The following is a 27,747-nucleotide window of genomic DNA, read 5'->3' as shown; positions in this document are numbered from 1 at the left end:
ACAACCCAGCTGGTCATCCAGCCTTGCCCAGATCCAGGAGAGACTGGAATAAAATGAATGAATGTTGCAGAGTTTAAATTATTTATTGGTGTTATTATTTTTGACAAAAAAAGCACTGGGTAATTTAACATACCAAGAACAATAATATGCATGTCAATATGGGGGAAATACAGGATAACTCAAGTCAAGTCAGTGGAGAATATTTAGAAAGCTTTTATTTCGACTCAGCACATCATTTCCGGGTTTTTTCGGAGTAAGTGCGGTTGACTTCACTCAGCTGAGAGGCGGAAGACGTCCATGCGGAAGACCTGAGCCGTTGGACGCTATGGTTGGACGTAGAGCTGATCTGCAGTGCAGTCTGGGAGCTGTCAATCGTCTCGCTTTGTATCTCTGGCACTGGAAGCTGCCGATGCGCTCATCACTGTTTATTTACACGCTGCGGGACACTACGAAGAGAAACATGAGTATGTAGAAAATAGATACCTATTGTCTGCTTCCAAAGTCTTCTGTCAGGGGACCTGCAGTATATATGAACGGGTGACATCGGAGCCGGGCCCTGCATCTCCATCATTTAAACACCCTGCTACCAACGCTAGCTAGCTCGCTAGTCATATTATTGACGCTGTCAGCCGTTTTTACTGAGCGAACCGGCCACATGATTGAATGACAGTTGCTGGCCCGTGTCCTTTGACGGTAAGCTTTCATATGCGCTAACATTTTAATCGATACTCAGTGGCGTGTATGTTAGCGGAAATCACCTTTCCTAGCTAGTGACTAGGTAGCTGTTAGCTGAACCGTTACTGTAACAGTCCCTCACCCGGCAGTAACACGCTTATTACCGAAGCTAGAATACTTAGTGAGTGTTTCACAGCTAAAGTTAAGCTTGTAGTAATTTTTTTTTTCCTTTGTGAAATTTTCAGCACCGCACGTTTACATGTGAAAACGCTCACCATGTTTGGACGACAGGTGTGCGTACCTGCTCCGCCGTTACTGGGTTGTTGACACTTCACAGCCAGACTTGAAATTCGTTTGAGTCTGTTTGAGAAGCAAACATAACAGAGCTAGCACAGGCTAGCCTCTCAGTCAGCCTTACATTTCCCTGAGTTTTCAGGCACACCACTGCCTCAGCCACTTGTTTTTTTTTTTGTATTTATGTGAGAGTGTGCGGGTTACTTCTTCTTAAGAGTCCATTCACTCCGTTATCTGCTGTAAGACAACGCTTCACGGCAGACATTTTGACGTGTCACAGCAGGGACAGGCTCAGGTGTAACTACTGACATGGCTGGATAGAACTGTGCTTGGTGGCTCTCTGATACGGTTTCCTGGGATGACCGCATACATTGAGTCACCATTAATCTTGTCAGTTCCACCTGTTATTGTTGTGACAATCAGAATGTCCCTCATAGAAAAAACTACAAAAATGTCCCTTGCCTTTTCCTCTTCCTCCCATGATCCTCTCACACCCCTCCTTGGACTCCTTGTGACTAAAGGTCACTGGGTCACATCTTGTTTGGCACGTTCACGGCAGCCAACACTTTTAAAAACTCCATATAAAAGTGAAGCATATGTAGCTTTTCTATCAGAGTTTATGCCTTTTTAATCAAAGCTGGTTTATGTAGCATGCTCAGACTCATCAGACTCTTCCCTCCCCTGTTCGCCAGCAGCAGAAATCCTTGCATTATATCAGTGAAAGCAGCATTGGGTGAAAGTGGATGCCCTCTCTTATTCTCTAAACTTCTCAGATTTTCGGGGGAGTTCTATCGATGATTCACTGCATCAGTGGTTTTACTTACTCACTAAACAAAGATTGTAATGGACTTGCTCCTCTTGATAATTGTATGACTCAGTCTATTGAAATGGCTCCAGCTACACCCTGATAAATATTCCAACAGATTCTGTTTGATAGGCTCGGACTGATGTCTTCATTGTCAAGCAAGAGGATGACTTGACTGATCTGTTCTTTTTATATTCCGTGCTTGCATCGCAGGTGTGATGTACCTATGTGTGCCTGGTGTTTTACATTAGCGCTTAATAACCACCCAGGAGAATGAATGCAGAGGAAGTGGAGCTGCTCAGTGACTCCAAGTACAGGAACTATGTGGCAGCAGTGGACAAGGCCCTCAAGAACTTTGAGTACTCCAGTGAGTGGGCAGACCTCATCTCAGCACTGGGCAAACTCAACAAGGTAATGATCGTCGACAGAACCCAGCATGACATACACAGCAGCAGTTTACAAGTTATAGAGAGGGCAAAAAGATAAACATGAGGGTTGAATATATAAGAAAAAACATGCACACCGACGCTGTTGTCTTCCCTCACCCACCGTTGTACATACTTTACATCCCAGGTTTTGCAGAACAACGCAAAATACCAGGTGGTTCCGAAGAAGCTGACAATAGGCAAACGGCTGGCCCAATGCCTCCACCCCGCCCTGCCCAGTGGGGTCCACCGGAAGGCCTTGGAGACCTACGAGATCATCTTCAAGATCATTGGACCCAAGAGGCTGGCCAAAGACCTCTTTCTTTACAGGTAATGCTGTCACACTACTTACAGTGTCCACTGAATGAAGTCTGCAGCTAGTATCAGATCTTGACATTGCTTTTTCATCACGGCAGCTCTGGGCTATTCCCTTTACTCTCCAACGCTGCTATGTCTGTGAAGCCTGTGCTGCTGGGGCTCTATGAGACCTACTATCTGCCCTTGGGGAAGACACTAAAGCCAGGACTACAGGGGCTACTGACTGGGGTCCTGCCAGGCCTGGAGGAGGGCTCCGAGTATTACGACAGGTAAGATGAGCAGGAATGGAAAGGAAAACACTTTGATTGTATACGTGAGGGCATTTGAGCAAGGCATTAGGAAAGAGGGTTTTATTGTGTAATGTGGAAGGAAATTGATTTCAGATTGTATGAATGATACATGAGATATCTGAGTCTTGTTTCAAACTCAAGACACAGCCCAAGACTTTCTGTCTCTTAGACACACCATTACTGTTAAACCAGGTTCATTGCTGCCAGGAATTATTTGCAGACATTTGTCTCTACTGTGTTCATATTACCTGTCTCGAGACATCTCGTATTTCCAGTCATTTTTGTCGTTTCGAATGCTTTTTCCTTTTGTTATCCTATTCTTCATATATGTTGACAAAAGCTTGGAAGTTATTCATATCATCAATGCTACCATAATTACTGTCACATGCACTAGAGGGTGCTGCAGATATAGGTTCAGCCACTGTCACAAAATAGAGGGGGGGGCTGCATCGAAGGACTTTTCATGGTACACCCTTTAACTCATTTCAGCAGGAAGAGCACCGGTGACTGATGAAATGAACGATTGCCCCATTAGATTTTGGTGTTCCAGTAAGCGATCCCTGATGTAATTTATCTTGGTAGTAACACCTGTGCATTTTCTGATGTGCTTTAGGACTTGTGTGTCAGATACTTTACTTCTGACACATTATTTTTACATTTACAGTACATATCTGTACTATTAACAATTCTCTGTTATTGTATGTTGTTTTAGTAATTTAATTTCCACACACAGGGCATTTAAGTGTCTTTAAATCTTAAAGCTGTGCAAGGATTGTTCAAAAAAAACAAACAAAAAAAAACAGTCAGCAACAGCATGAATCACAATAGTGTCCCATCTGTTGTAATTAAGATTATATTTAGATTCTGGCAAGAAAACCTAGTCAGTTTATAGAAATGGCTAATTAATGCCTCACAGTGAGATGCAAATGATCACATGAACAGCACTGGGTGAGAACTCAGAGATTATGAATCTTTCTCTCACTAACTTTTGATATTTTTTGCTTCCTTACCGATTAGAGGAGAGTGCTGTGTGTTGTTAGATGTTGTTACATTATGAGAGTCAGAAAGGCAAAAAAAAAACAATTACTTGCAAGGAACAGAAAAAAACATGTGCAGCTAAACCCATTGTAATGGGAATGCATGTTTACTGTGTCCTGTCTGTGCTTTCTATAGAACCAACACGCTGTTGGAGAAGGTGGCTGCAGCGGTGGAGCAGTCGGCTTTCTACAGTGCCTTGTGGGGCAGCATTCTCACCAGCCCGGCTGTGCGTCTCCCCGGGGTGACCTTCGTTCTGCTGCACCTCAATCGCAAGCTCTCCATGGAGGACCAGCTCTATGTCATGGGCAGTGACATCGAGCTCATGGTACACCTCACACTAACATGCATTGTCTAAATTCTTGGTGACAAAACACTTACTGACAGATTTGTGTGACCACAGGCTGAAAGTAAAACTTGGCTGAACACCTCCTTCCTCTAAAGTTGCAGTTTTGTACAGCAGATGTTTCAGTGCATTATTACACTGTGTCCAAAGGCAAATTTGGAGTGGAAGGTTCAAAATTTAAACCTTAATTCAAAGAGTAACAGGCAGATTTGCACATAATGTACATTTTCCTCTGTGCTCTGGTCGCTAACTTCGGTCTGCTCCAAAAGCAACCACCATCCTTTTTTTGCTTGAACTCTCACTCACTATGCACGGCCATGTTTCTTAAAGGAGCCATGCTGCTTTTATAACCCCTATTGTAGGTTTACATGTGACTTCCAGCTTCTGCCTTTTACACGTTATTATTCCATATTAGCAACATCTTAAGTTTTGTGACTTTTTATTCAAAATTATGTTATTTTTCAGCAAAGCATTTGGCAAACATTCTGGCTCATCAACATTATCAGGAAAAGAATAAATGAAATAAATGAAATATAAATATCACAAAAAACCCCCAAAATAAACTGGAGGGGGGCTTTAATGCCATCACACTAAAGTGTAACTTGAATCACTGTTCCATTCAATGGGTCAACAGAGCAATGATTTATAATGTTCCTAATTTTTTAATGTTCTTCTCACCAGGTTGAGGCGGTCAGTACGTCAGTCCAGGACTCCAGTGTGTTGGTCCAGAGGAGCACCCTGGACCTGATTCTCTTTTGCTTTCCCTTCCACATGAGCCAGGTAGGAAAGCTGTGTGAGGAGGTCAGGCTAAAACTACAGGCTGTGTTTTACAGCAGTATGCTAATAATGTACTGTATCAGAACGTATTAGTGTTAGCATTCGTATTGTTGTCAAGTTTCAGGTGTGTGTGTGTGTGTGTGTGTGTGTGTGTGTGTGTGTGTGTGTGGCTGTTTCTTTAAATGCATTGCACATGTGTGATCATGATGAGGACACTCAGACAGACAGCCAGCCACGGTGGTGACTCATGCTGGCTGCTTGTTAAATCCTTCACCTCAAACATTTCTGGACATGTCAGAGCTGGGACACAGCTCTTATCTAATATGTGCAGTGTATGTGTGTGTGTGTGTTTGCTTGTATGTAAATGTATATGTATGTACATATACATATGTGTGAAAGGAGAGAGAGAAACAAGCACAAACACTCTGTTGTGTTCTGTTGTGCTCAGGCGACTCGCCCCGACATGATCCGGATCCTGTCAGCAGCCTTGCATGTGGTTTTGAGAAGAGACATGTCTCTCAACCGCAGACTCTACGCCTGGCTGCTGGGTACGGAATACACACAAACACAGTACTGACCTTTATAGATGTACCCGGGTTCCCACTCATCATGTCTCTTCTGATATATCGTAGAATTTAGAGAGACACTTTCTCCCCAGCAGAAGATAAGAGGAAGTCCAAGAATGCTGGGTCATTCTCAGCAGGAATATACCCAAAAGTGTTGCTGTCCTTTATATTCACACACTTATTAACTTGAGCACATACACACTTAAATGTCATAACCTTTGCATAATCCAACATTGATATTTGTATGCCATGAAACCACTTTTACTTGTTAACAACAAGAGTTCTGGACGTTTTATATGAACCATGGTAGGTCCCTGACATGATACTTTACATACACCTTTGTTTTGTGATTTGCAGGGGCTCTGTTTATGTGTGCTAGTTTTCTATTGTCTCGTTTTATTTGATCTGTTCTGGCAAAAAACCCCAAAAACAAACAGTATCTTTGTTGCTGAGGTCATTGTCTTAATTTATTTTCTCTTGTTTGCAACTTCCTGTGGATGGATATGTCGGTAAGTGCTTGCATGGCTAAGGATGGAAACTGACTATCAGGCTTTACACTCTTCTCTAAGAGCAAATTGTTGAATTATTGAAATGAATGTCAAATTTCTGGATCGCCTTAAACAACGAGGCACAAAAAATAAGTGGAAATTGTTGAAAGGTTTTATCTTGTGATATGAGTCAGCTCAGGACTGCAAGCTCCAGTTATTTGATGGGCTTTTTTAACTGTTCAATGATCATGAAGATTGACAGGCTTACTACTCTGAATTTCATCCAAGTCTTGCCTAACTTCTCTATGGCTAAAATCTGCTGAAATCTTAGGGATGTTGGCATCAGTGAGAGGAACTTTACAAAAATAAAGATTAGCTGGATGCAGCAATCTCCATTTGCTGGAAAGAGTATTCTGTGCTGGACGTACATGTGAGGGTTTATGTAATTAAAACTTCATGTCTTTGTTTTTTGAAGGCTTTGATAACAATGGGGTGATGATAGGACCCCGCAGCACTCGGCAGAGCAACCCAGAGGAGCACGCCAGCCACTACTTCAACACCTTCTCTAAAGACATGCTAGTTCAGGTGAGCTTTCAAGCTAAGTGCAAATGGGTCACCAAAAAAAAAGTATTTGTTTATGTTTAAAATTAACTAGAACAAAAATGTCTCCCGAGATGGAACGTGTACATGTGTGGGGAAGGGAAGTGCGTGTGTCAGTTGGGGTTTGTCCTGAGTTTGGCAGATCTGGCCCTCTTTTGTCTGCCACACAGTTTCACATCCCTTTTAATCCTTCTTCTACCAAACCTCCCATATCCTCCCTGGGTTTTGCATACATGTCCTGCTCTCTTCTTCTATTCCCAGTAGCCTGTCCTTTGAAGGCATCTCCCAGTACTCCCAAAGACTTTCACACACACAAACACACACACTTCTATAATCCGTCCTGTCACGCTCAACAGCGTTTGCCCTCCTGGCATGTGCTGAGCTCTGGTACTCCAGGGGTTGGAACAGGGGGCGCACAGAGCGACCTAGAGGGGAAGTTTTGTTTTTTTAATGTTTTATTTATTTATTTATTTATTTTATGTTTTTGTTTTGTTTTTTGTTTGCTTTTCTGCCATCTGCTCTGAGATAGTTATTCTAGCTTGCTCCATTGGGAGAAGGTTGGTACTACAGAGACCGTCTGTTCCCTGCTTCAGCCCATTATGCAGCAGACGAAGCGTGAAACACACTCAAAAAATGACAGGGGGCTCAATGCAAATATGATTTGGATGATAAATGGTTGTGCCAAATGTTATACAAAGCAAGATTTAAAAAAGCATAAAAACAAGTTAATGTGTGCTCCACTGTGCCAAAAGTGTCTCTTTTTAATGTTCTGCTTGTGTACGTGCTTTCAGGCGATGGTGGGGATCTTGCAGGGAAAGGCCCGAGGTGGAGAAGAGGAAAGCATCCTCATGCATGACCTGAAGCCGTTTCGCATCCTCATCAGTCTGTTGGACAAACCGGAGCTCGGTAACCAGTCTAACAATATGTAGACGCCGCCAGTCCAATTAATGCTGTGCATATGTAAATACTGATTTGTGTCTCCCCAGGCCCAGCTATCCTAGAGGATGTTCTGATCGAGGTGTTTCGGACCCTACACACGCAATGCCGAGCAGAGCTGGACCTCCAAAACCAGAGTCCGTTCAGTAAAGACCACACACACCTCAGCAGGTCAGTCCAATCCACCGTCAGACATTACGTATGATTAGTCTTAAATATACTCGCTGATCATAGTTTGTTTTTTTGCTTGATTTAGAAAAAAATGAGGTAAAATTGGAGAAATGTGGTCATTTAAAGCATCTAACAATTACAACAGTAGAACTTTTTTTTGTTTTTTGACTTGAACTGAGAATATATCCACAGCATGCAAAATATCAGTGATGCAACATACTGAAAAAACACTGATGGAAGATAAGTGTAGTTGTGACAGCGGTATGAAAAGATGTTCAGTTTGAAATAAGTTACATAATAGCAATTTGCCCTCAGTCAATGCTTATAGAGATAAACATTTGCTAAATAACTTGAACCATTTATTAATCACTATACAAATTATGAGTACTAATTTTACTTTCTTTGTTAGTAAACTTCGAGAGAACAAGAAGACGGCAGAACTGATTAAAACCGCCAATCTCCTGTTCAACTCGTTTGAGCCGTACTACATGTGGGACTATATCGCTCGTTGGTTTGAGGAGTGCTGCAGGTTTGTATGTTAAGATTTGTGTGCACATACAGTATATAATGTATATGTATATAGTCACTGCTTTATGAGTCACACCTAGCTAGAATCAGAAACACTGAAGTCTAAATGTGTCAATACTAGAGGAACCTTCTCAAGTTTTTTGCCTTTAGAGTGAGTTAAAAAGATGCCGCCCACCAGTCTGCTACTTTTGTTGTGGTATGCTGTTGTGTAGAACAAGGCTCAGCTGGTACCAGGGGGGCCAAGTGTGTGCCAGGATACATTTCCCACTGCCAATACACCCACACCTGAACGGAGTTTATGCACAGAGTAGATCATCAACACCAAAGTTAACTGCTAACCATCAGTACCTTCCACAAAGTAATGTGAAATGTGCTTCTGCAGGAGGACCGTCATCAACAGCACACGTGCACCACGGCATGCTGGGAGCTCAGATCCTCCAGAGCTGTCATTGGTGGAGTTCTGTCAGCTGGTTGATTTCCTGCTGGATATTGTTTCCTTGGTGAGATTCCACTTTTCTTTCTTTCTTTCTTTCTTTCTTTCTTTCTTTCTTTCTTTCTTTCTTTCTTTCTTTCTTTCTTTCTGTCTTTCTGTCTTTCTTTCTTTCTTTCTTTCTTTCTTTCTTTCTTTCTTTCTTTCTTTCTGTCTTTCGGTTTTTCTGTCTTTTGGTCTTTCTCTCACTCTTTCTGTCTTTTTCTCATTCTTTCTGTATTACGGTGTTTCTTTCTGGCTTTTCCTTCTCTCTTTTTCATGTCTGTCTCCCATTTGCCTTCTGTCACTCTGTCATTGCCTTTACTCCACTTGGAATTTATTTCACTATTGAACTCTTTTGCCTATTTCCTTAAGTCATTCTTTTCCCTTGCAAACTTTCAGGCTGGTCGTTTCACTGCTGTTTGCTCAGCTTTACATTTCTGTCCTTTTCCATCTGTCATTATTCAGTCTTTCTCCAAGTCCTTTTATGTTCCCATTTCCCATCTTTTATAGTTTTCTCTTCTTTTTGTGTCACTCCATCACATTCTCTCTTCCCACTTTAACAGCCCACTGTCTCCTGCCCCTGCTTGGGCTTTCATTGTTTCTCACTCCCTCTTGGCTCACACACCACCTCTCTAAATCCATTATGTCCCATACAAGCACTCTCCATCACTCACTATCCATTTGCAATTTGGTCTGCATATGTTGTCCAATTCCATTTTTGAATCCAGTTCTGGGATGTTATGGCCACCACTAGGAAGTGTGTGTGTGCACCATGTCTTTCTCCCATTTCTGTGTGTGTATGTGTGCCATCTCTACACAGGCTCAAAAAATACCTGTGTTTAGTTTCCCTCCCAAAAATATTGTTTGCATCCTCTTAGAAATGTGCTTGTCTTTACAGTATTTCCAATCTGAATAGTTTGGAAATCCCTCACTCCTCTATTACCCTGTTTAAATGCTTGTGTGTGTGTGTGTGTGTGTGTGTGTGTGTGTGTGTGTGTGTGTGTGTGTGTGTGTGTGTGTGTGTGTGTGTGTCTGCAAGTGAAGGAGTGACAGAAAGAGAACCCTGTGTTCTGTGAGTCTGCGAGTGAGAATGGAGAAGCGTACGGTTAGTGTGTGTGTTTCTGCCAACCAAGTGTTGTGTGGCCTGTGCTCTGCTTGCTCCTGTCTGTTCAAACTATCTGCTCTTTCTCCTTGAAGCCTACTAGAAGCATGAGGGTAATCTGCCAGGTAAAGTACTGCTCTTTCCTGCTTTTTCACCTCACCCTGCTTCACTGAGGCTACGATAACATTTCTGCAACGTCCTGCCAACATCCCTCAGGCCATCCTGCCCCGCTTTGAGTGATCATTTCAGAATGACTGACTGACTGTCACATTTTAATGCCAAAAATGATCCAGAGGAAGAAGTGGGATTGTAACAGTCATTACATGTGGTGCAAACTTACCCTGGCTGTTTGGTGTGGATCTTGTGAAAATGAAATCTCCGCCCAGTGTGTATGTGCTGTCTTTTAAGCATGCATGCAGTTATATGCTATTGCAGTGCTCACATATTTGTAAGAAATATGAATACTTTGATTTACTTCATGGTTTAATGCTCATTTTATGATTTTGTTGTTCTTTTTTGCTCTTTTTTTGTTTTTGAAATATGTGATTCATTTGTGGAGGCAGAATACTTAAATATGTTCATGAGACATTCAACACGCTAATGATGTAACTCTAAAGTACAAGACGCAATCAAATAAAATCTACAGTATATCCAATATATTTAATGATAAAGTTATAATTATTTTTCAAGGAGAAAAAAAGACAAATTTCTTTTGTTTACAAAGCAAAATAGAGGATGGGAATGCTTCAGGATGACCATTATGTATAAAACACAACTAATTATAATAATCACACCAGGGATATAAAGGATTATTTAAGATTACCCATTTGATAGCTGGAGAAAAAATATATGAGATATATTCTCATTGATCCCCAAAGGGGGCATTTGGTTGTTGTAGAAAATAAACAAGCTCAAATTGAGATGAACAATAAAAATGATAATACAGTGGAACCCTGACTTACGAAGTGAATTTGTTCCAGAGGGTCTTTCGTAAGTCAAAATTTTCGTAAGTCGAAGCACCTTTTTCCCCTATAAATAGCGTAATTCGTTCCAGGCCCCCTACCAGTCGTGTATTTCTTCTACAAATATGACTTAATATTTGAAAAAAAAAACACTAAGAATATTCCAAAATACAATCTGAAATGAAGAAAATAATTTATAAATGATAAATGTATTAATAAATATCAATAAAATAAATTATGTATGTACCTTTTGAGTGAGGCGATGTTGGCTGAAGACGAAGTTCTTGGTGGAGGAGGAGTTGGCGGAGGCTGAAGAAAGCATACGTATGCATGCATACATACTAAGTGTACATGTACATAACATTATGGAATTTAATTCTAAACATTAAAACTAAAACTTACATTTATGTTAATTAATGTACGTACGTACACTGTGCAATGATATTTTTTAAAACATTTTTTTAAACTTTAATTTTTTTTTTTAATTTTCTATTATATAATTTTTTTTAAATTTCAGTTGCGGTAATTTTGAAATTAACGTGAATTTTCCTGTATTTGTGGGATTTCGTTACGCGGGCATTTTGCCGTACCACAGGCAGAAATATTGCCTTTAAGCGCCTTCGTAACTTGAATTTTTCGTTAAATAGGGTCTTCGTAAGCCGGGGTTCCACTGTAACTAGAATGGCACTCAGTACAGTGCATATCTTCACCAAGGCCCAACAGTGCCTTTTTGTATGCATACTTTTTCCATCAAGATCTATTCTTCCCTGAGAAATGAACAAAAATGAAAACACTATCTCATAATGTTTAATTAATGAATTTAAAAAGTCATGGGTCCATCCCTTTATCTTGATCTGCCGCAAGTGTTTTTGGAGTCTAGTCTAGCAATCTGTTCAGAAGTTTTTTTGTATGGGAGTGAAAACCTTCTTGGTGGAGGTAATAACAGATGTGTGAACCTAAAATAAGAGTAGGGAAAAGAACACAAAAATTCCAAGTACAACAAAATTACAAAGTGACAGTGGTATGAATAATAGCAGCTGGTCCAGTATAGTGTTGTGTATGTATAATAAAATCATTCTAGATGTTAATCTGTAATTAATGACATTGGATCAAGTCAAGTGGAGTACATCAATCATTTTGAAAACTACTATTCCAGCATCAGCCTCAGTTCACTTAACAGCCTTAATTCAATTATGATATTAATTCAAGACCAGGTTCAGCTCCCTCCCGGTACCCTGTAATTGCACCTTAAGTTCTCACTTGACTTGTGTATTTCCAACATGTCCAGGAGACCTACATAGAGATCCAGACAGAGCATCTTCCTCAGCTGCTGCTGCGCATGGTGGCAGCGCTGACGTGTCACCTGCAGGCCTTGGGCCTCGGGGAGCTCACCCACTGCCTTCGCCTCGGCTCCAAGATCCTCAGCAAAGTACAGCCACCGCTGGTTTCCCCTCTGGCCCTGCCTTCAGGCCCCCGGGCTCAGGGCCTGTCTAACTCCACTGGCAACCCCTCAAACTCAGCAAGGGAGAAGAGAGGAGAAAAGGAGGACAAACAGGTGAGGAGAACTTGTAATAATACTCCATAAAAATGAAAGGGTAATGCGCTTTAACATCAGAAACATCATATTCTTTCCTTCACTGTAATCAGGATAAGATCAGAGTATCTCTTTGCTATAGTGGTGAGTTTGAAATTGAAATTGTTCACGAGCATTAAAACAAAAGTAATACACAAGCAATCTCTGACTTCGAAAAACATTGCCAGCTGATAATTCTGTTCTTTCTTTGATCCTGTCAGAACGTTTTGATAAAAGCATAGGCCCTGTTGATGCCCCCAAATCCCTGTTTGACCCACTTCCCCTACAAGTTACTGCCCAAAAAGCCATCAGATTAGGCTCTGATGGTGTGCCCTGGTCCCTGAACATGGTCCCTTCCGGCTCCTGTTGGCTCCTGCCAGCCTCCTGCCCTGTGCTGCAATTGGCTGGGTGGCCCCATGACCCTGCACTCCCACACTCCCTTGACACAAGGCATTTGAAGATTTGTTCAGAGCAAATGCTTCGTTCTGTTGTCCTGGTCCTCCTGGTCCCTGTCCAGCAACCTGGTTTTTAACGTGTTCGAGAGCCCAGTGACGCATGATTAGAAGTTCAGAGATGGATAGAGGATAGATAGATTGAGGTAGAAGCATGAGGGGCAGGAGAGAGGACAAGTAGAAAGACAGAAGACGGTTAGTCAACAGCTGAGCCCAGCTCGCCTCTTCTCTCTGAGGAAGAAGAAGAAGAGTAGACTGGCCTATGATGCCTCCTGGGTGATCCTTATCCATCGGACTGGAAAACATTCCACATACATCCACTGATTACTATAACTTCCCCACCCCCCTGCCCTGAGGGGCATATATAGAACGTGCTGGCTAACGTGCCATCTGAGTCCTGGCTCAGAATGTGCACGCTGCCTCGATCAAAATACATCCCAGGAAGCCCTCAGGCTCCCACGGGCTGCCTGTGACAAAACTGTAAGAACTTCAGTCTGTCAGCCTGGTGTACAGCTCAGTGTACACAAGTCCCTCAGGTCAAACCCAACAGCTGTGTGCACAGCCTCACTATACAGTGTAGTGCAGTGATGAGGCTGACATGTCTTCTGTGACGTCCACTAGTAAAACTAATCATTACTGTAGGCACACTTGGACTGAACTCTTACTGAAAACATAACATAACATGAAAGAATTAACAGGTATAGTGTAGTTGTATGAGATATCAAGTCTTCCATAACTTTATTTATCTGTAATTTAGCATTGCAATATCAGTTGTGATTTCCATGTTCTCCGGAAATTTTTTTTAGTGCTCTAGAAATCTCATGTGAAAATAAAGCCCTCAAACACAGTCTGCACCTCTTTGTGTCCATGGTGGAGGAAACAAAACAAAAAACTGTTTAACGAAGAAAAAAAAAATAAACAAAGAAGGGTGGGAGTGAGTTTTTATTTATTCAATTTAATAATTTTCATCTCACAAGCTTAATATGGTATTAGAATCAGTAATATTTATGGACTCAAGGGGAAGAATTAGGTCTTGTCATAGTTGCTTTGTTCAAGAACAGAAATGTAAAGGCCCAGGGAAAATATAAAAACATATATAGATAGAGAATAAAGTCAGTAAGATGAATAAAATAACCTAAAATTAGAATTAAAGGAATAAAATAGAAAACCAAGTAAATATGTGTTTTATAATATCTATAATGATACATATAGAGAGAAAATAATTAGGAATGTGTCAAAACATGTACATTTTATGTCTACATTCCTGTCTCTGTCATTGAACTTGAGGGAGAGTGAGCTTGCTGGTGAATTTATACTATCCCTCTTAATTGAGTGATACTCTTCAGCAGCAAGAGATCAGTTTGGAAATGGGCCACTGAGTGGTGACATCGTATAAGGCCAAGTATAGATCCCCACAAATTCGACCGTTCTAGAGGTAAGACAGGGTCTTTGACAGCACCTGTAAGGGTGTGGGACATTTATCCAGCACACACAAAGAAACAAGAAAATAAGCTCCCATTTGTAAAATTGTTTACAAAAGAAATGTCCAGACAGTATAGTATGGAATCTGCACTTTGAGTTCACCCAGCTCGTTATATTTTCAGTGTTCTGTATGTTTGTTTTCATCACCTATTCTCCCCTGTCCTCCTTCAGGCTTTGCCCGCTACTCTGGAGCTGCCTGGCAATGGGGAAGTGTTTGAGGATGGGGAGAACCCTCCCAGCAGTCGCTCCTCAGAAAGTGGCTTCACAGACTTTGTCCAGTACCAGGGAGATGGTCCTGAGGAGACAGAGCGAAACCCTCATCCTCACCCAACAGTCAAAACAGGCCGTCGTTCCTCAGGCCCATCTCAGACCAAACCTCTAGACAAACCTGTCATGCAGTGTTGCCTGGAGCACTTCCAGCAGTTTCTCTCTCGTCTTATTAGCTTGTATATTACCCCTGGGCACGGGGACAAAGCTGAGGGTGAAAGAGGAGATGTCATGCAGTCTGGACCTCTGGTTTCAGAGAGCTCCCAGCACAGTGATCATATGGAGTCATGCTTAGGAACAGGGATGCTCCAGAGGGAGTGTGTTGCTGCCTTCACTGCTGCCTGCCAGCTCTTCCTTGAATGCTCCAGTTTCCCTGTCTACATCGCAGAGGGCAACCTCAAGTCGTCACCCACACAGGAGGAGCAGTTAGGTAAGTGCCAAAATGAAACCGTTAAGAAGATAGAGATGATGTGACGGCAACCATGAATAAATGATGAGAGTAACAGAGTGCTCTCTCCTTCTTTTTAAATGTTTGATTTATGAACATTTGCTATTCCCCGTTCTTTAATACAGACAGTGAGCAGGTTCGTTTGCCGGTGTGGCTTCAGACACTGATGGATGCCTGCTGCCTGGCCAGTGACTTCAGCCTGCAGGGCGTGGCCATCTCCCTGCTCATGGACCTCGTGGGACTTACCCAGTCTGTTGCTATGGTGACCGCAGAGAGCGTGGCATCTGCCGTCAGCTCAGAGCCCGCCCAGCCCATGAGCCCCAGCCAGGGCCGCGTAGCTGTCGTCATCAGGCCACCACTCACTCAGGGAATCCTAAAGTACATCGCTGACAAGACCAACTTCTTCAGGGTACAGAGCTCATTGATGGTTACAGTGTATTTACTGTTTGTCTGAATTGTTTGGATGGTTTTGACTCTGTTTAATCTCCACGTTTTTTTCTCAGAGTGTGGCTCTTATCCTGTGGGATCAGTTGAATGAAGGAACACCTCAGCACCATCAGCGCAGTGTGGAGCTCTTCTACCAGCTCCATAACCTGGTGCCCTCCTCCAGCATCTGTGAGGACGTCATCAGCCAGCAGCTCATGCACAGAGATAAGGTTGGTAGAGTAGACACAAACACACAAAGCACACACTACCTCACTCGGTCTGCAGACACACACAAACTGTCACTGAAATCAATGCTGAAGCATCTTTTTACATTCAGAGAATTCGGCTAGAGGCCCATGTGAAGTTCTCTGTGCTGTGGCATCTGACACGAGATTTGAACATGACCAAGTCTTCACCTTTTAATCGCACATTTGACAGGTGGGTCATCCTCATGGAAACAGTGTTTCAATTAATTGAGAACAATCCATTATTAAAGTTCTATTTTATTTCAAGTGCCTTTCCTGTGACTCACTCTCATCTCAGTTTCTTCTTCTTCTCTCCCTATCTTTTCTCTTTGTCTTTCAGGTCTCTGTTCATCATGCTCGACAGTCTGAGTTATTGGGATCCGTGTACGAGTGCTGTTGGTCGTGCTTGGTTGAATCAAGTTCTTCAGAGACATGACATCGCTCGAGTTTTAGAGCCTCTCCTCCTACTGTTGCTCCACCCTAAGACCCATCGGGTATCCATTCAGAGGGTGCAGGCTCAGCGGCACTGGGTGCAGGTCTTCCCTGAACCGCCTGAACAGGAGCCATCAGAACACATTTACACCAGGGACTCTGGCTTCTCAGACAGTATGCAGTGGCCATTAATTCTGCTTCTTAGTTTTACTGTTACTTATTTTCACTTTCTGTGTCCAATTGTTTCCCCATTTCTATATTTTCTATGCCTGTTTGTGTAAAATTGTTTTTCATCATTCTTCCCGCTCAGACTTCCACGGTGAGCGGCTGGCACACGAGGAGCTCCGAAACCTGGCGATAGGCGACATGGAGCCGTTCTGTCTGACCGTCAACCCGCTGAGTGACAGCTTATCCTTACTGAGCCTGAGCAGCGAGAATTTGCAACTAACTGGTGAATATCAGCCTGCCGACCAGCAGGGGGAGCCACAGACCTCTGATTCCACTGGTTCTCAGTCATCTACAGTCGAAAATGGCAGCTTTGAGGAACCAGAGGGTGTCATCAGCGCAGTCAATGGCTCAGACCCGCAAGCTGGTTCTTTAGAGGACACGTCTGAGGATTCTATAGAAGAGGCTGTGTCCTCTGTTATAAAAGAGTTGATTGACAGGGTTTTGAGTTTAGTAGAAGAGGGATCTCTGGAAGTCTGCCCTCCACATGAAAACTGGCCTCAGACAGACACAGATAGCACTTCTTCAGATACCTCCACTGGTCTCCGTCTTGACTCTGGCCCTCCTCTTGTCTCCGGCCACCAGACTCTGCCAGAGATGCTGGCTGAAGGGACTCTGGAGTTCCTCTCTGTTACATCGGCTGACATATGTACAGAGGAGCAGCACAGAGAGGGCATCACTCGCCACAGTTCATCACCTTCCATTGTCACGTTGCCAGATGGCTCCGAACCAGCCACCCCGGACCACAACCTGCGGGTGGACGACCCTCAGGCCCGTAAACGTAGCCATAGCAGCACCCAGCTCAGCCTTAAAGGGAAGATCATGGAGAGGTTGGCAGACAAATCTCCAGGGGCCAAGCCGAAGATCAAGAAGTCAAAGAGGAAAGAGGAGGAGAGGCAGAGAAAGATGGCAAATCAGGCTGACAAACTGCGGCCGCCCAGTATATTCTTTGGGGACAGCCTTGATCTGGAGAACTGGTACAGCTGTGGGGAAGGCGAGGTGTCAGAGATTGAGAGTGACACTGGCTCACCCAGCGGGGGCTCTGTTGGGACTGTCGGGGGTGTCGGCGTCACAGGACGGAGATCGTCCGCGGCCCCACCTCGTTTTAATATTCATCCTCTCTACCAGCACGTCCTGCTCTACCTCCAGCTGTATGACTCGTCCCGCTCCCTCCACGCCTTGTCAGCTGTCGCAGCCATGCTGAGAGCCGCACCCTCAGGGTTTGTAAGTGCCATCTCCACCACCAGCATCAACAACACCTACACGCCGCAGCTCTCTCTGCTGCAAAACCTCCTAGCCCGGCACAGGGTCTCCGTCATGGGCAAAGACTTCTACTGCCCCATCCCCCAGGACTCCCACTCCCACTCATTCCGCAGCGCCATGTACCTGGAGATCATCATCTCACTCTGTCTCTACTTCTTAAGAAGCTATTACTCTGCCCACGTGGCAGCCGGCCCTCAGGACTTGGCAGGGAATCGGGCAATGCAGCTGACCAGTGTGGAGGTCTTAACTCTCCTCTTCAGCGAACTAGCTAAAGCAACAGGTGGCTCGGCTAAAGGTTTTGCTAGTTTCATCAGTGATGTCCTCTCAAAGTGCAAAGTTCAGAAGGTGGTTCTCCACTGCCTGCTCTCCTCCATATTCAGCGCCCAGAAGTGGCATGACCAGCGGGTGGCAGGGGTCAACATGGCCACAGTGGAGGAAGGTCTGTCAGAGGACAGTGTCATCAACCTGTCAGAGGACCAGATAGACAGCTGCAGCGCCGTCCAGTCTCAGCTGCTCAGGCTGCTGCAGAGCCTGGTCGTACTGGAGCACAGAGTCCTGGTGCCAGCTGAAGAAGGAGGAGAGGGAGTACCTGTTGGAAGCGGAGCAGGAGGTGCAGGGACTGGAGGTGGTGCTGGGGCTGGGTTTGAAATCCTTGGTGGGGAAGTAGAGCACGTCAACCCCCAGCAGCCAATGACATCACTGCAGTACCTCCACGGACAGCCTATAACAGCGCAGGGGATGTTCCTGTGTGCGGTGATCAGGGCGCTTCATCAGCACCACGCGTGTAAGATGCATCCTCAGTGGATAGGACTCATCACAGCCACCCTGCCATACATGGGGAGGGTGCTTAGGAGGGTGGTGGCCTCAGTGACGCTTCAGCTGTGCAGGAACCTGGATAATCTTCTCCATCAGTACCGCTATGAGACCGGGATGACAGACACCAGGTATTCACATTTAGCTGTTTCACACAGGCAGTGCAATCCAGTAAAATGGCTTAGAAAGGGTTTGGTCACCAGATGGCACTCTTGTCCAAAAAATGCAATTGCCCTCTTACATCGTCTGTCTGGTTTACCATTTGTGATCAACAGTGAAAATACTTGAATAGAGACATAAATTCAAAACTAGGCATTTATTAAACTGCATATTCTCCCTTTATCTTCCAGACCTCAGTGGATGGCTCTCTGCATCCCCCCTGACCTGATTCTGACAGTCCTAGAAGGGATTACAGCCATCATCCATTACTGCCTGCTGGATCCCACTTCCCAGTACCACCAGGTGAGGGCGCCATGCCTCAACTAGTTGTTAAAAATTCCTCTTTCATTTCTCAGTGAATGTTGACAACTTCTGCACAGGCTTGTGTACCTTTAGTGATTCTAAATACAGGCTTCCTCCTATTTGATACATTCACAAGTATGATTTATATTAACCTGGGATTCCTTGGGTCCTTGAAATCTGGAGCAGGGGGAATTAAGGCATTTACAGTTTTTGAGAATAGATATAAATAAACAAGGTTCATTGAAAGTGCTTTTGATATATATATTTTTTCTTAGTTAAGGTAGTGATCATGTGTATCATTGGTTCAGGTACTTCTTGTTTTGAATTTTAGTTATGTTGTTAAGCTGGTGCTAATGAAATAACAAGTAGTTACTTAGCTAAGTAACTCATAAACAAGTCTTTATTTCTAATACTCAACTCACACAATATATTGTTAGGCTGTGCTGTGTTACAGAAGACCACCATCGATGAGTAAGCGATTGAGAAGTTTCAAGCCTCTCTTTCTTTTTAATTTTTGTCTTTAAACTTCTATATAGCCTGCTAGTTATCATCACAGAGAAGTGTTGTAACACTGATAAACTTCATTCATGTTTCAAAATATTGCATGTTGGATCTTGAATTTAAGGGAATTGGGCCTGGAAAGTAATTGAAAAGTCACTGAATTTGATTGTAATGAAGGTGTTGGAATGCTGATAACTATATAATTAATAGTTTCTATTTCTTGGCATGATAGATAAAAAGTACTGACTGTCTTGTTGTGTATCCTGAATCTCAGCTACAAGTAAGTGTTGACCAGAAGCATCTGGCTGAGGCTCGCTCAGGCATCCTGTCCATTCTCCACACCATCATGTCTTCTGTCACCCTGCTGTGGAGCGTCCTGCACCAGGCTGATAACTCCGACAAGCCAGCTGCTGCCTCCGCTGCCTCCACTTCCAATATCAACCTGGGCTCCACCAAGGTACGCCGGCAACATGTATTCAGTCAAAGGCTCAGTGACATATTTGCTCACATAACTTGGCCAGTTTAACTATCCTTTGTCTTGTCATAATTAAATGTCTGTATTGACTGCAGGATAATGGAAACATTTGATTCAACAACCCAAGAAATGAGAGCAAGTTTCTGAGATAATTTGTCTAAACTGTCAATGCCTCTTTCCACCTCAACTAGATGAAAGGGCAGATTTGATGGATGTATTACCATGTTATTTCACTTTATGTCAGAGGTCAGGTATAAAACAGTGTGCACTTTATGCAGTCCGTATCATCCCAGAGCAAATCTAAACATGTGGGAGGTCTGCCCTAATATTTTCCAGAGGGAACATATTATTACTTCACACATAATACTTAGATTACTGGTCTCAGCAGTGAGAGCACTCACCTCATTTCTGTCTCTGAAGGACTTCTCTTTTCAGCAAATACAGCTCTATATTGTCCTGCAAGTAGTTAATAGCCCTGTCCAGATTTTATTAGTTTTTTTTCTGCAGGTGGGCTGGTAATGTAATTTTCGCTGAGTTAATATAGTTTTTTCATCCTGTTCAGAAGATGATTTGTAATCATTACAGGGCCTGTGTCGCCGCAGGAGGAATAATTAGGGGCCTTAACTGCTTAACTTGCTCCTTCAACTGACTCCCATATTTTATCAGCTTAAATTGGGCTGAGTAAACAGAATTTTACAGCAGCTCAACTTTGATTTAGATAATGATGCTTACCAATTTATTTTGTGTTAGCTAACATGATACATGTGGAAGGTAGCATGTGATATCTATCTGAAAATGAAATATCTGAAGAAAAAGCACTGTATTTGATTGATTTTTCCATCTTGCACAATAAACTAGAAGATGTTTACAGGATGTTGTTAGTGACACTATGAAGTCTAACTTCAAACTAATTGCATAGGAAGTTATCGGTTCTTTAGGTGTAACCTAAAATTCTTGCCAACGTCTGTTCTGCAGAATCTCCGGCAGCAAATCCTGGAGCTGCTCGGTCCAATATCCATGAACCATGGAGCTCACTTCATGGCAGCCATAGCCTATGTTTGGAATGAGAGAAAACAGGTCAAAACTCCAGTCAGAAATAAGGTGGGTGTAATAAAATACTCTGCATGCCCAACGTTTTGATGTCTGTATTGAAAACCATTTAAAAGTAAAATTCTGGAGTCTGCATGTGGAGGATGTGGTCAGATTTTAAGTTTAATTTGAGTTATTTAAGTGAAACTTGAGCGCAGCACATTTCTCTTATCGACCCTCTTACTAGGATTGTTCTCAGAAGACATGTCCAGACTCCAGTAGTGTCAGTTTGAGTGGACATTTAATCTTCTGCATGTTTCAGGTGATTCCTTTAGCCAGTGAGGAGCAGCTGCTGCTGGTTGAGCTGGTTCGTTCGGTGAGCGCCATGCGCACTGAAACAGTGATGCAGACAGTCAAAGAGGTCCTGAAGCAGCCGCCTGCCATCGCTAAAGACAAGGTCAGTGTTAAAGTGTTGCCAAACTGTATTAGCTCAAATGGTTTCACCCCCATCTGCTTTTCTGTCAGCCCATGTAAGAGTTTCTACCTGTGTATGATGATGTCATTATGTCATTTTTAGTAACAATGAGAAAATTTAGGCTCCATATCACATATTCGTGGTTTATGTTTTTCTCATGTCTTTCAGTTTCACCATGTCCATGATCATTCATTATATTAACATTATGTCTTCACTTGTTCCCACAGAAGCACCTGTCTTTGGAAGTCTGCATGCTGCAGTTCTTCTATGCCTATGTCCAGAGGTGAGTCCATTGCTTCACACCTGCAGTGTACTGTATTTATGATGTATGTTTATTACTCTTCATTTTGAAGCTTTAAGTTTAATATTTCTTTTTGTCCGGAGCCTTCTAACCTTCCATCATTTTTGCCTGTTCTTGTCTTAGGATCCCTGTGTCCAGTTTAGTTGACAGCTGGCCCTCTCTGCTGGCCCTGCTGAAGGACTCTGTCCCTTTAGGCCTGCCTGCCCCTGGGCAGTTTCTTATACTAGGGTTGGTTTCTGTGCCTTATCTCCTTTTAATTGTCGTACAGGTGTCCGTATATCTTTACAGCATCTGGGGAATCACTTGTAGAACTATACAGTTACTTTAAAGTCATCCGTTTGTGAGTTAGTCAGTGTGGATTTGAATGAATTAGTCTGCAGAGACTACACCGTTACTTCCACATTATATTCTTTCCCTAATTCAACATGCTCTTCCTTTTCACTCTAGAGTTCTGAATGAGTTCATTTTGAAGAATCCAAATCTGGAGAGCAAGAAGGATCAGAGGGAGCTGCAGGTAATTACTGTGACCACCTTGACTCCTACTCAACTCTCAGTGGTTTCAATTATGTCTTATAATTACATTACATTCCTCATTTTATTCAATAACATGCCATGCTTTTACATGATTTTTTTTGTAGCATAATTACACATTTTCATTTTGTTTCCTGCTTGGTAGTCACACAGGATTATACAGCGAGCCACGGCAAAATGAAATTATTAAACATGACTTTATACGGAAGGAACTGAGTTTTACTTGTGCATTTAGGATGTGACCCATAAGGTGGTGGAGGCCATCGGAACAATCGCAGGCTCCTCTCTGGAGCAGACCACATGGCTGAGGAGAAACCTGGAGGTGAAGGCGTCTCCTCAGATAGTTGTGGATGGAGCCAACCTGGAAGCTGATGTAGAAGGTGTGCTGCTGATTCTAACACTAATTGTCAGGGTAGTCTGTATCTGTATCATTGCATGTTTCTTCACTATATAACAGCCAGTTTCACATGAAATGTACTAAAACTGAACTCATGTTTAAAGCACTATGTCTAATGTGAATGTGACACTGTTGCTGAGATGCCCAAGCGTTCTGTCTCCTGACCACCATTAGTCAATTTAAGACTTAATCCACACCAGTTGACTCGATTGTGAAGTAGTAATAAGGTAGGCAGACAGCTTCAATCTTGACCTGTTTATTTTTATTTTGAGAGCTGTTTGTATTTTGGCAGTGGAAAGATAATTTTGTATTCATACCCGAGATGTATTATAATGTCAGGGATTAACGTAATCCTGCTAAATCAAGTGTCAAAAATAATCTGAATGTGAAACACTGGAACTACATGTGACGGTATGAAAACAGAGGATTTAGACGCTCCTGTTCATATGCAGCACTAAGAGCATGTGAATTGTGAACATATTGTGCAGGTAGTGTGCATGGCAGTATTAACATGGATCGACTATGTAGCTGCTGCTGATGTTTGTGCCATGTGTGTTTTGTAGATTTAATGCTCACAGTGATGGAGGCTTCCAGCTTCACTCCATCAGTGTACAGCGTTCACGCCCTCACACTGTTGGCCGAGGTAAAACACTCACTTCAGTGATTCAGCTCCACTGTTGTTCCTCAGTCAGTGGCTCTGCCTCTTATTTCCATTGTTCATCCTGATTATGTCTCAAGCTGCTCTCACTCACATTTACCAGCAATGTTTAGGCCTGCAGTACAATAACACATTCCATCTGAGCTACTCGGAACTGATTTACGACCCCCTCCCCACCTCTACTTAAGGTATTATTAGGGGACCAGTAAATCAATCTGTTTGTCTTTTTTTTGGTGCTGTGAATGAGCTGAGCTGGACAATTGAAATGACTGACCACCTCCCTCTATCTCCTGACTGTTTTAGCTCAATGTGGAGCTAATAATGCAGATTTTGCTTCTCTGGTGTCTGCAGCTTGTAGTTTCAAGTTTTATTCATGGTAATAAATCAACTTAATGCATCAGTGCAGTGTGTCATACTGTTTGGTGCTGCAGTTATGTACCCCTTATATAACATTTTCCAGCCAAGGGATCAAAGTCGTTCAACATTTAGAGATAAAATCCTGCTTTCATTCAATGATGCCATGCCTTGTGAAAGCATGTGGTGTAAAGCTGAATTATTACTAAATGTATTTTTCAGGTGCTGGCTCATCTGTTGGACATGGTGTTCTACAGCGATGAGAAGGAGAGGGTGATCCCACTGCTGGTTAATATCATGCACTATGTAGTGCCCTACCTCCGCAACCACAGGTGGGGATGAGCTGCTTGCTGCTTTGTTGCCACTCAGATTTCCTCTGAATTAAAAAAGAAAAAAGTTAAGAAGTTGACCTATTAAGTTCACATCTTACATCACATCTCACATCCTGCGTTAGAAAAAAAATTAAAGTATGAAGGTTGAACACATGAAATGTCAAGTGGATAAATAAAAGTGATGTGTTCATATGAGGAAGGAAGATTGAAGTGCAGTGAACCCACAAGTGTGAAAATGAGTCATAGCTGATCATATGCATGTCTTTGTATGTTTGCTGTTGCTCCTGACAGTGCTCACAACGCCCCCAGCTACCGGGCCTGCATCCAACTGTTGAGCAGCCTCAGCGGGTATCAATACACACGCCGCGCCTGGAAGAAAGAGGCCTTCGACCTCTTCATGGACCACACCTTCTTCCAGATGGACTCCTCCTGCGTCAGCCAGTGAGTAGGAGAGGAAACTTAGCCGTGTGTGGGTGACTTTTACAGCTGGTGTAATATGTAGCCCATTTGAGAGAGTACACATGAATACAAGATGTACTAAAGATGCACTGTCTGCCCCTGGTTGAAAAAGGAAAAATAAGAACTCAGGGATGCCAGAGATGTGTTTTAAAGTCAGTACATTGCACCAAAATCTTCTAGCACCATAACTTTAGAACGGTACATGTTACTGCCAGATGTAACGCGATGTATGTATCTTAATTTTTCTGAACGTTTCTGGAACATTAACATCATTTTCCTAATTTTTCAGCTGGAGAGCCATCATTGACCACTTGATGACTCATGACAAAACCACATTCAGAGACCTCATGAGTAAGCTTTATGACTCATTATATTTAAATAGGGCTCTTATTTACCACTACTTGTGGTTACTGACTATGTAGCAGATGATCTGTTTCTTTGTGACATTTGTAGGCCGCTCAGTGTTTTGAGCTTTATCTTCGATATAATTAAAGCTGCATCCAGCAAAGTGTCTTCAAAACAAGCACCATTATATCGAGCCATTGACGCTACAAGACTATGCTAATGTGACATAGTTACAGTCAAGTCTAGTTTATGTATAGAGCCCAGTATCTGAAATTACAATCTTTACTGCATATGCCATAAACCCTAAATTCAGATATACCAACACATAGTTAAAGACTGATGCAGAGAGACTTATAATGACTGTGTGTGTGTTTCCTCCAGCACGGGTGGCCGTAGCCCAGAGCAGCTCTCTGAGTCTGTTTACTAACAGAGACGCTGAGCTGGAGCAGAGAGCCATGCTCCTCAAACGCCTGGCTTTCACCATCTACAGCAGTGAAGTGGACCAGTACCAGAAATACCTACCAGACATACAAGGTAGATAATATGCACATACTGTATACTGTACATGTCGCAGTGATAATATATGCTGCAGAAGTTAACAGCCTCACTCTGAGAGACGATTTCCTGCAACAGTAGAAAGTAAACGTCCCAAAAAGGGGCCATTAGGGATCTAAGACGTAAGGAAAAGAGGCTAAGGTATATTAATGTTTACCACATCTTCAGTGGACAGATACTTAATGGTTTGTTTGTGTGTTCAGAGCGTCTGGTGGAGAGCCTGCGTCTGCCTCAGGTGCCCATCCTCCATGCTCAGGTGTTCCTGTTCTTCAGAGTGCTGCTGCTGCGCATGTCACCTCAACACCTCACCTCACTGTGGCCCACCATGATCACCGAACTGGTGAGAACCAGACTTTACGACCACAGTCTCAGTTTCACTCGCTGTACCGTAAAGTGTTTCCTTCTTTCAGTCTTTGACACAAACTCCCTTACACACACTCTCACACACTCTACAACTGTTCCTCTGCAGGTGCAGGTGTTCCTCTTGATGGAGCAGGAGCTAACAGCAGATGAAGACATATCAAGGTACATTATCTGTTCACATGACAAGCTGTGCTGCAGCTGTAGATAAGAATGTATTTGATTATGTTGATGGTGTATTATCTCCTGTATACTTCTAGGACGTCAGGGCCGTCTGTGGCTGGGTTGGAGACAACCTATTCTGGTGGGAATGGCTTCTCCACATCCTACAATAGCCAGCGCTGGCTCAACCTGTATCTGTCTGCCTGCAAGCTCCTGGACTTGGCCTTGGCCCTGCCCCCTGAGAGCCTGCCTCAGTTCCAGATGTCAGTACAGACACACCAGGGTCATAAGAGACTGTGCATGTGATTGAGTTGTTTATAGACAGAGTTTGTTAAAAGAGGAAATTGTGCATGTGTGCCTGTCAGTATTTGGAATGCATGGATACAGCCGGGATCATTTTTAATTTCGAGAATTGTGTAGCCTGTGTGGGTGGACATAAATAAGATATGTGGATATCACACCTTTAAAAGCTCTGGGTGACTTGTTAAATGGATCAAAATAGTGTTATTTCTAAATGAGACCTGCCTCACCACAGGTACCGCTGGGCCTTCATCCCAGAGGCTTCAGATGATTCAGGATTAGAAGTGAGACGTCAGGGGACTCACCAGAGAGAGTTTAAACCTTACGTGGTCCGACTGGCCAAGCTGCTGAGGAAACGAGCCAAGGTATTTCATCTTCCTTCTATCTACGCAAGGTTATTAAATGATGGAGACAAATGACCCTCTTACATCAGGGAGACGTTCATTAAAAGACCCTTTTTGCAAATTGTAGCTCTCTTCCTTCCTGCTGCACTTTCCCTCACCTGCAGGGAGGAACTTAATTTTTTCTGCTTGAGTAAGTTTTTATCAATTTCCCCAATAGAAAAACCCAGAGGAGGACTGCTCCACGCGAACTCTGTCCTGGGAGCCCGGTCACCTAATGCTGACCCTCTACGTGATCCGCAGCATGGAGCAGCTGCTTCCTTTCTTTAACCTGCTCAGCCAGGTCTTCAACAGTAAGGCCAGCAGCCGCTCAGGTCCCGCCTTCACCCACAACCCCGGAGAGACCTCCTTCCCCGGCCACAAGGAGGGCCACAAACTGGAGAGCCAGAAGGTTTTCTGGAGTCGAGCCCGACAAAACATTGAGGAGATGGTAGAAAAAGACTTTCTCGAGGGCCTTATCAAGACGTGAGAACACAGCGAGGGGGAGGAGGGGGATTAACACATAACTGATCAACACTAGTGAAAAACCTCATATTGTACATTCAAAAACAAGGGAATACAAATGGGGAAAATAGTTTGTACATTTTTTGTATTTATAATGATTATTTTACTTTTCAAAAGCTATTGTATTTAATTTTAATTATTTGTACATATGGAGCAGCTTTGATGACTGACTTTTAACATTTCATGTGAGTCCTTTTGGACAAAGTGAAGATGCTGTGCCATTCCATATCGATGTGACTTAATAAAGATTTTTAATGGGAGGGTTACCTGTGCTCTCTCACTGTCGTCATGATGTCAAAAATGCATTTACACTACGTCCTTGGGACAATATATCCTGAGCTAAACCAAGTTCCAGACCTCCAACTTTGCCTCTCACATCAGTTATTCGTGCAGCAATTTAAATGGAGTGAAACAAGAGAGAACTTCAGTTTGATTATCAGATGATCCAGAGCTGAGACCTCAAATTAATTCAGCCGCGGGGGGAAACAAAACAAACTTACCTTTCTATGTTGGGGACTGAAGGTACTGTGTGACTGCAGTTTGAGGTTCTGTTTTGTCGAACTTTATTACTTCATATTACATAAATGAGGAGAGGTTAAATAACCGAACACCTCTCCGTCTGATGCAGTGCAGTTTATGTGCGACACAAGCTTCTGCCTCCAAAATCATACAGTTGAATCGAACACCTAAAACATTTTCAACAAAAAAGAAATATTATAACCTTTATGAA

At 43.1% G+C, this 27,747-nt stretch overlaps 1 protein-coding gene and 1 long non-coding RNA gene across 5 annotated transcripts; one reads left to right on the top strand and one right to left on the bottom strand.

Annotated features, from left to right (window-relative positions):
• Positions 1–198: 198 nt before the first annotated feature.
• LOC119005937 lies at positions 199–1,347 on the bottom strand. Its single transcript, XR_005070622.1, has 2 exons — positions 951–1,347; positions 199–446 (listed from the first exon to the last, which is right to left on the bottom strand). It is a non-coding gene; the product is annotated as an uncharacterized LOC119005937 (long non-coding RNA).
• dop1a (DOP1 leucine zipper like protein A) lies at positions 332–27,301 on the top strand. 4 transcript variants are annotated; one of them, XM_037074074.1, is made up of 38 exons: positions 332–464; positions 1,988–2,185; positions 2,348–2,529; positions 2,616–2,786; positions 3,981–4,170; positions 4,870–4,968; positions 5,414–5,513; positions 6,495–6,604; positions 7,411–7,525; positions 7,606–7,726; positions 8,136–8,255; positions 8,637–8,754; positions 9,924–9,953; positions 12,079–12,345; positions 14,469–14,994; positions 15,138–15,421; positions 15,516–15,668; positions 15,776–15,876; positions 16,024–16,289; positions 16,426–18,547; positions 18,767–18,878; positions 19,654–19,836; positions 20,830–20,955; positions 21,206–21,340; positions 21,586–21,641; positions 21,783–21,887; positions 22,107–22,173; positions 22,426–22,570; positions 23,151–23,230; positions 23,822–23,931; positions 24,223–24,372; positions 24,680–24,741; positions 25,117–25,269; positions 25,494–25,630; positions 25,760–25,815; positions 25,911–26,075; positions 26,348–26,477; positions 26,674–26,982. In XM_037074074.1, exons 2-38 carry the CDS (start codon positions 2,048–2,050, stop codon positions 26,980–26,982), a joined length of 7,494 nt encoding a protein of 2,497 aa, XP_036929969.1. In that variant the 5' UTR covers positions 332–464; positions 1,988–2,047. The 4 variants fall into 4 exon arrangements, with proteins under 4 accessions (XP_036929969.1, XP_036929968.1, XP_036929971.1 ...); XM_037074073.1 differs by having other exon boundaries at positions 444–693; XM_037074076.1 differs by lacking the exon at positions 9,924–9,953 and having other exon boundaries at positions 444–693.
• The last annotated feature ends 446 nt before the right edge of the window (positions 27,302–27,747 follow it).

Source organism: Acanthopagrus latus, chromosome 17 (assembly GCF_904848185.1).
Source record: "Acanthopagrus latus isolate v.2019 chromosome 17, fAcaLat1.1, whole genome shotgun sequence".
Classification (NCBI taxonomy): Eukaryota; Metazoa; Chordata; class Actinopteri; order Spariformes; family Sparidae; genus Acanthopagrus; species Acanthopagrus latus.
This window is presented reverse-complemented; position numbering and strand designations above follow the sequence as displayed.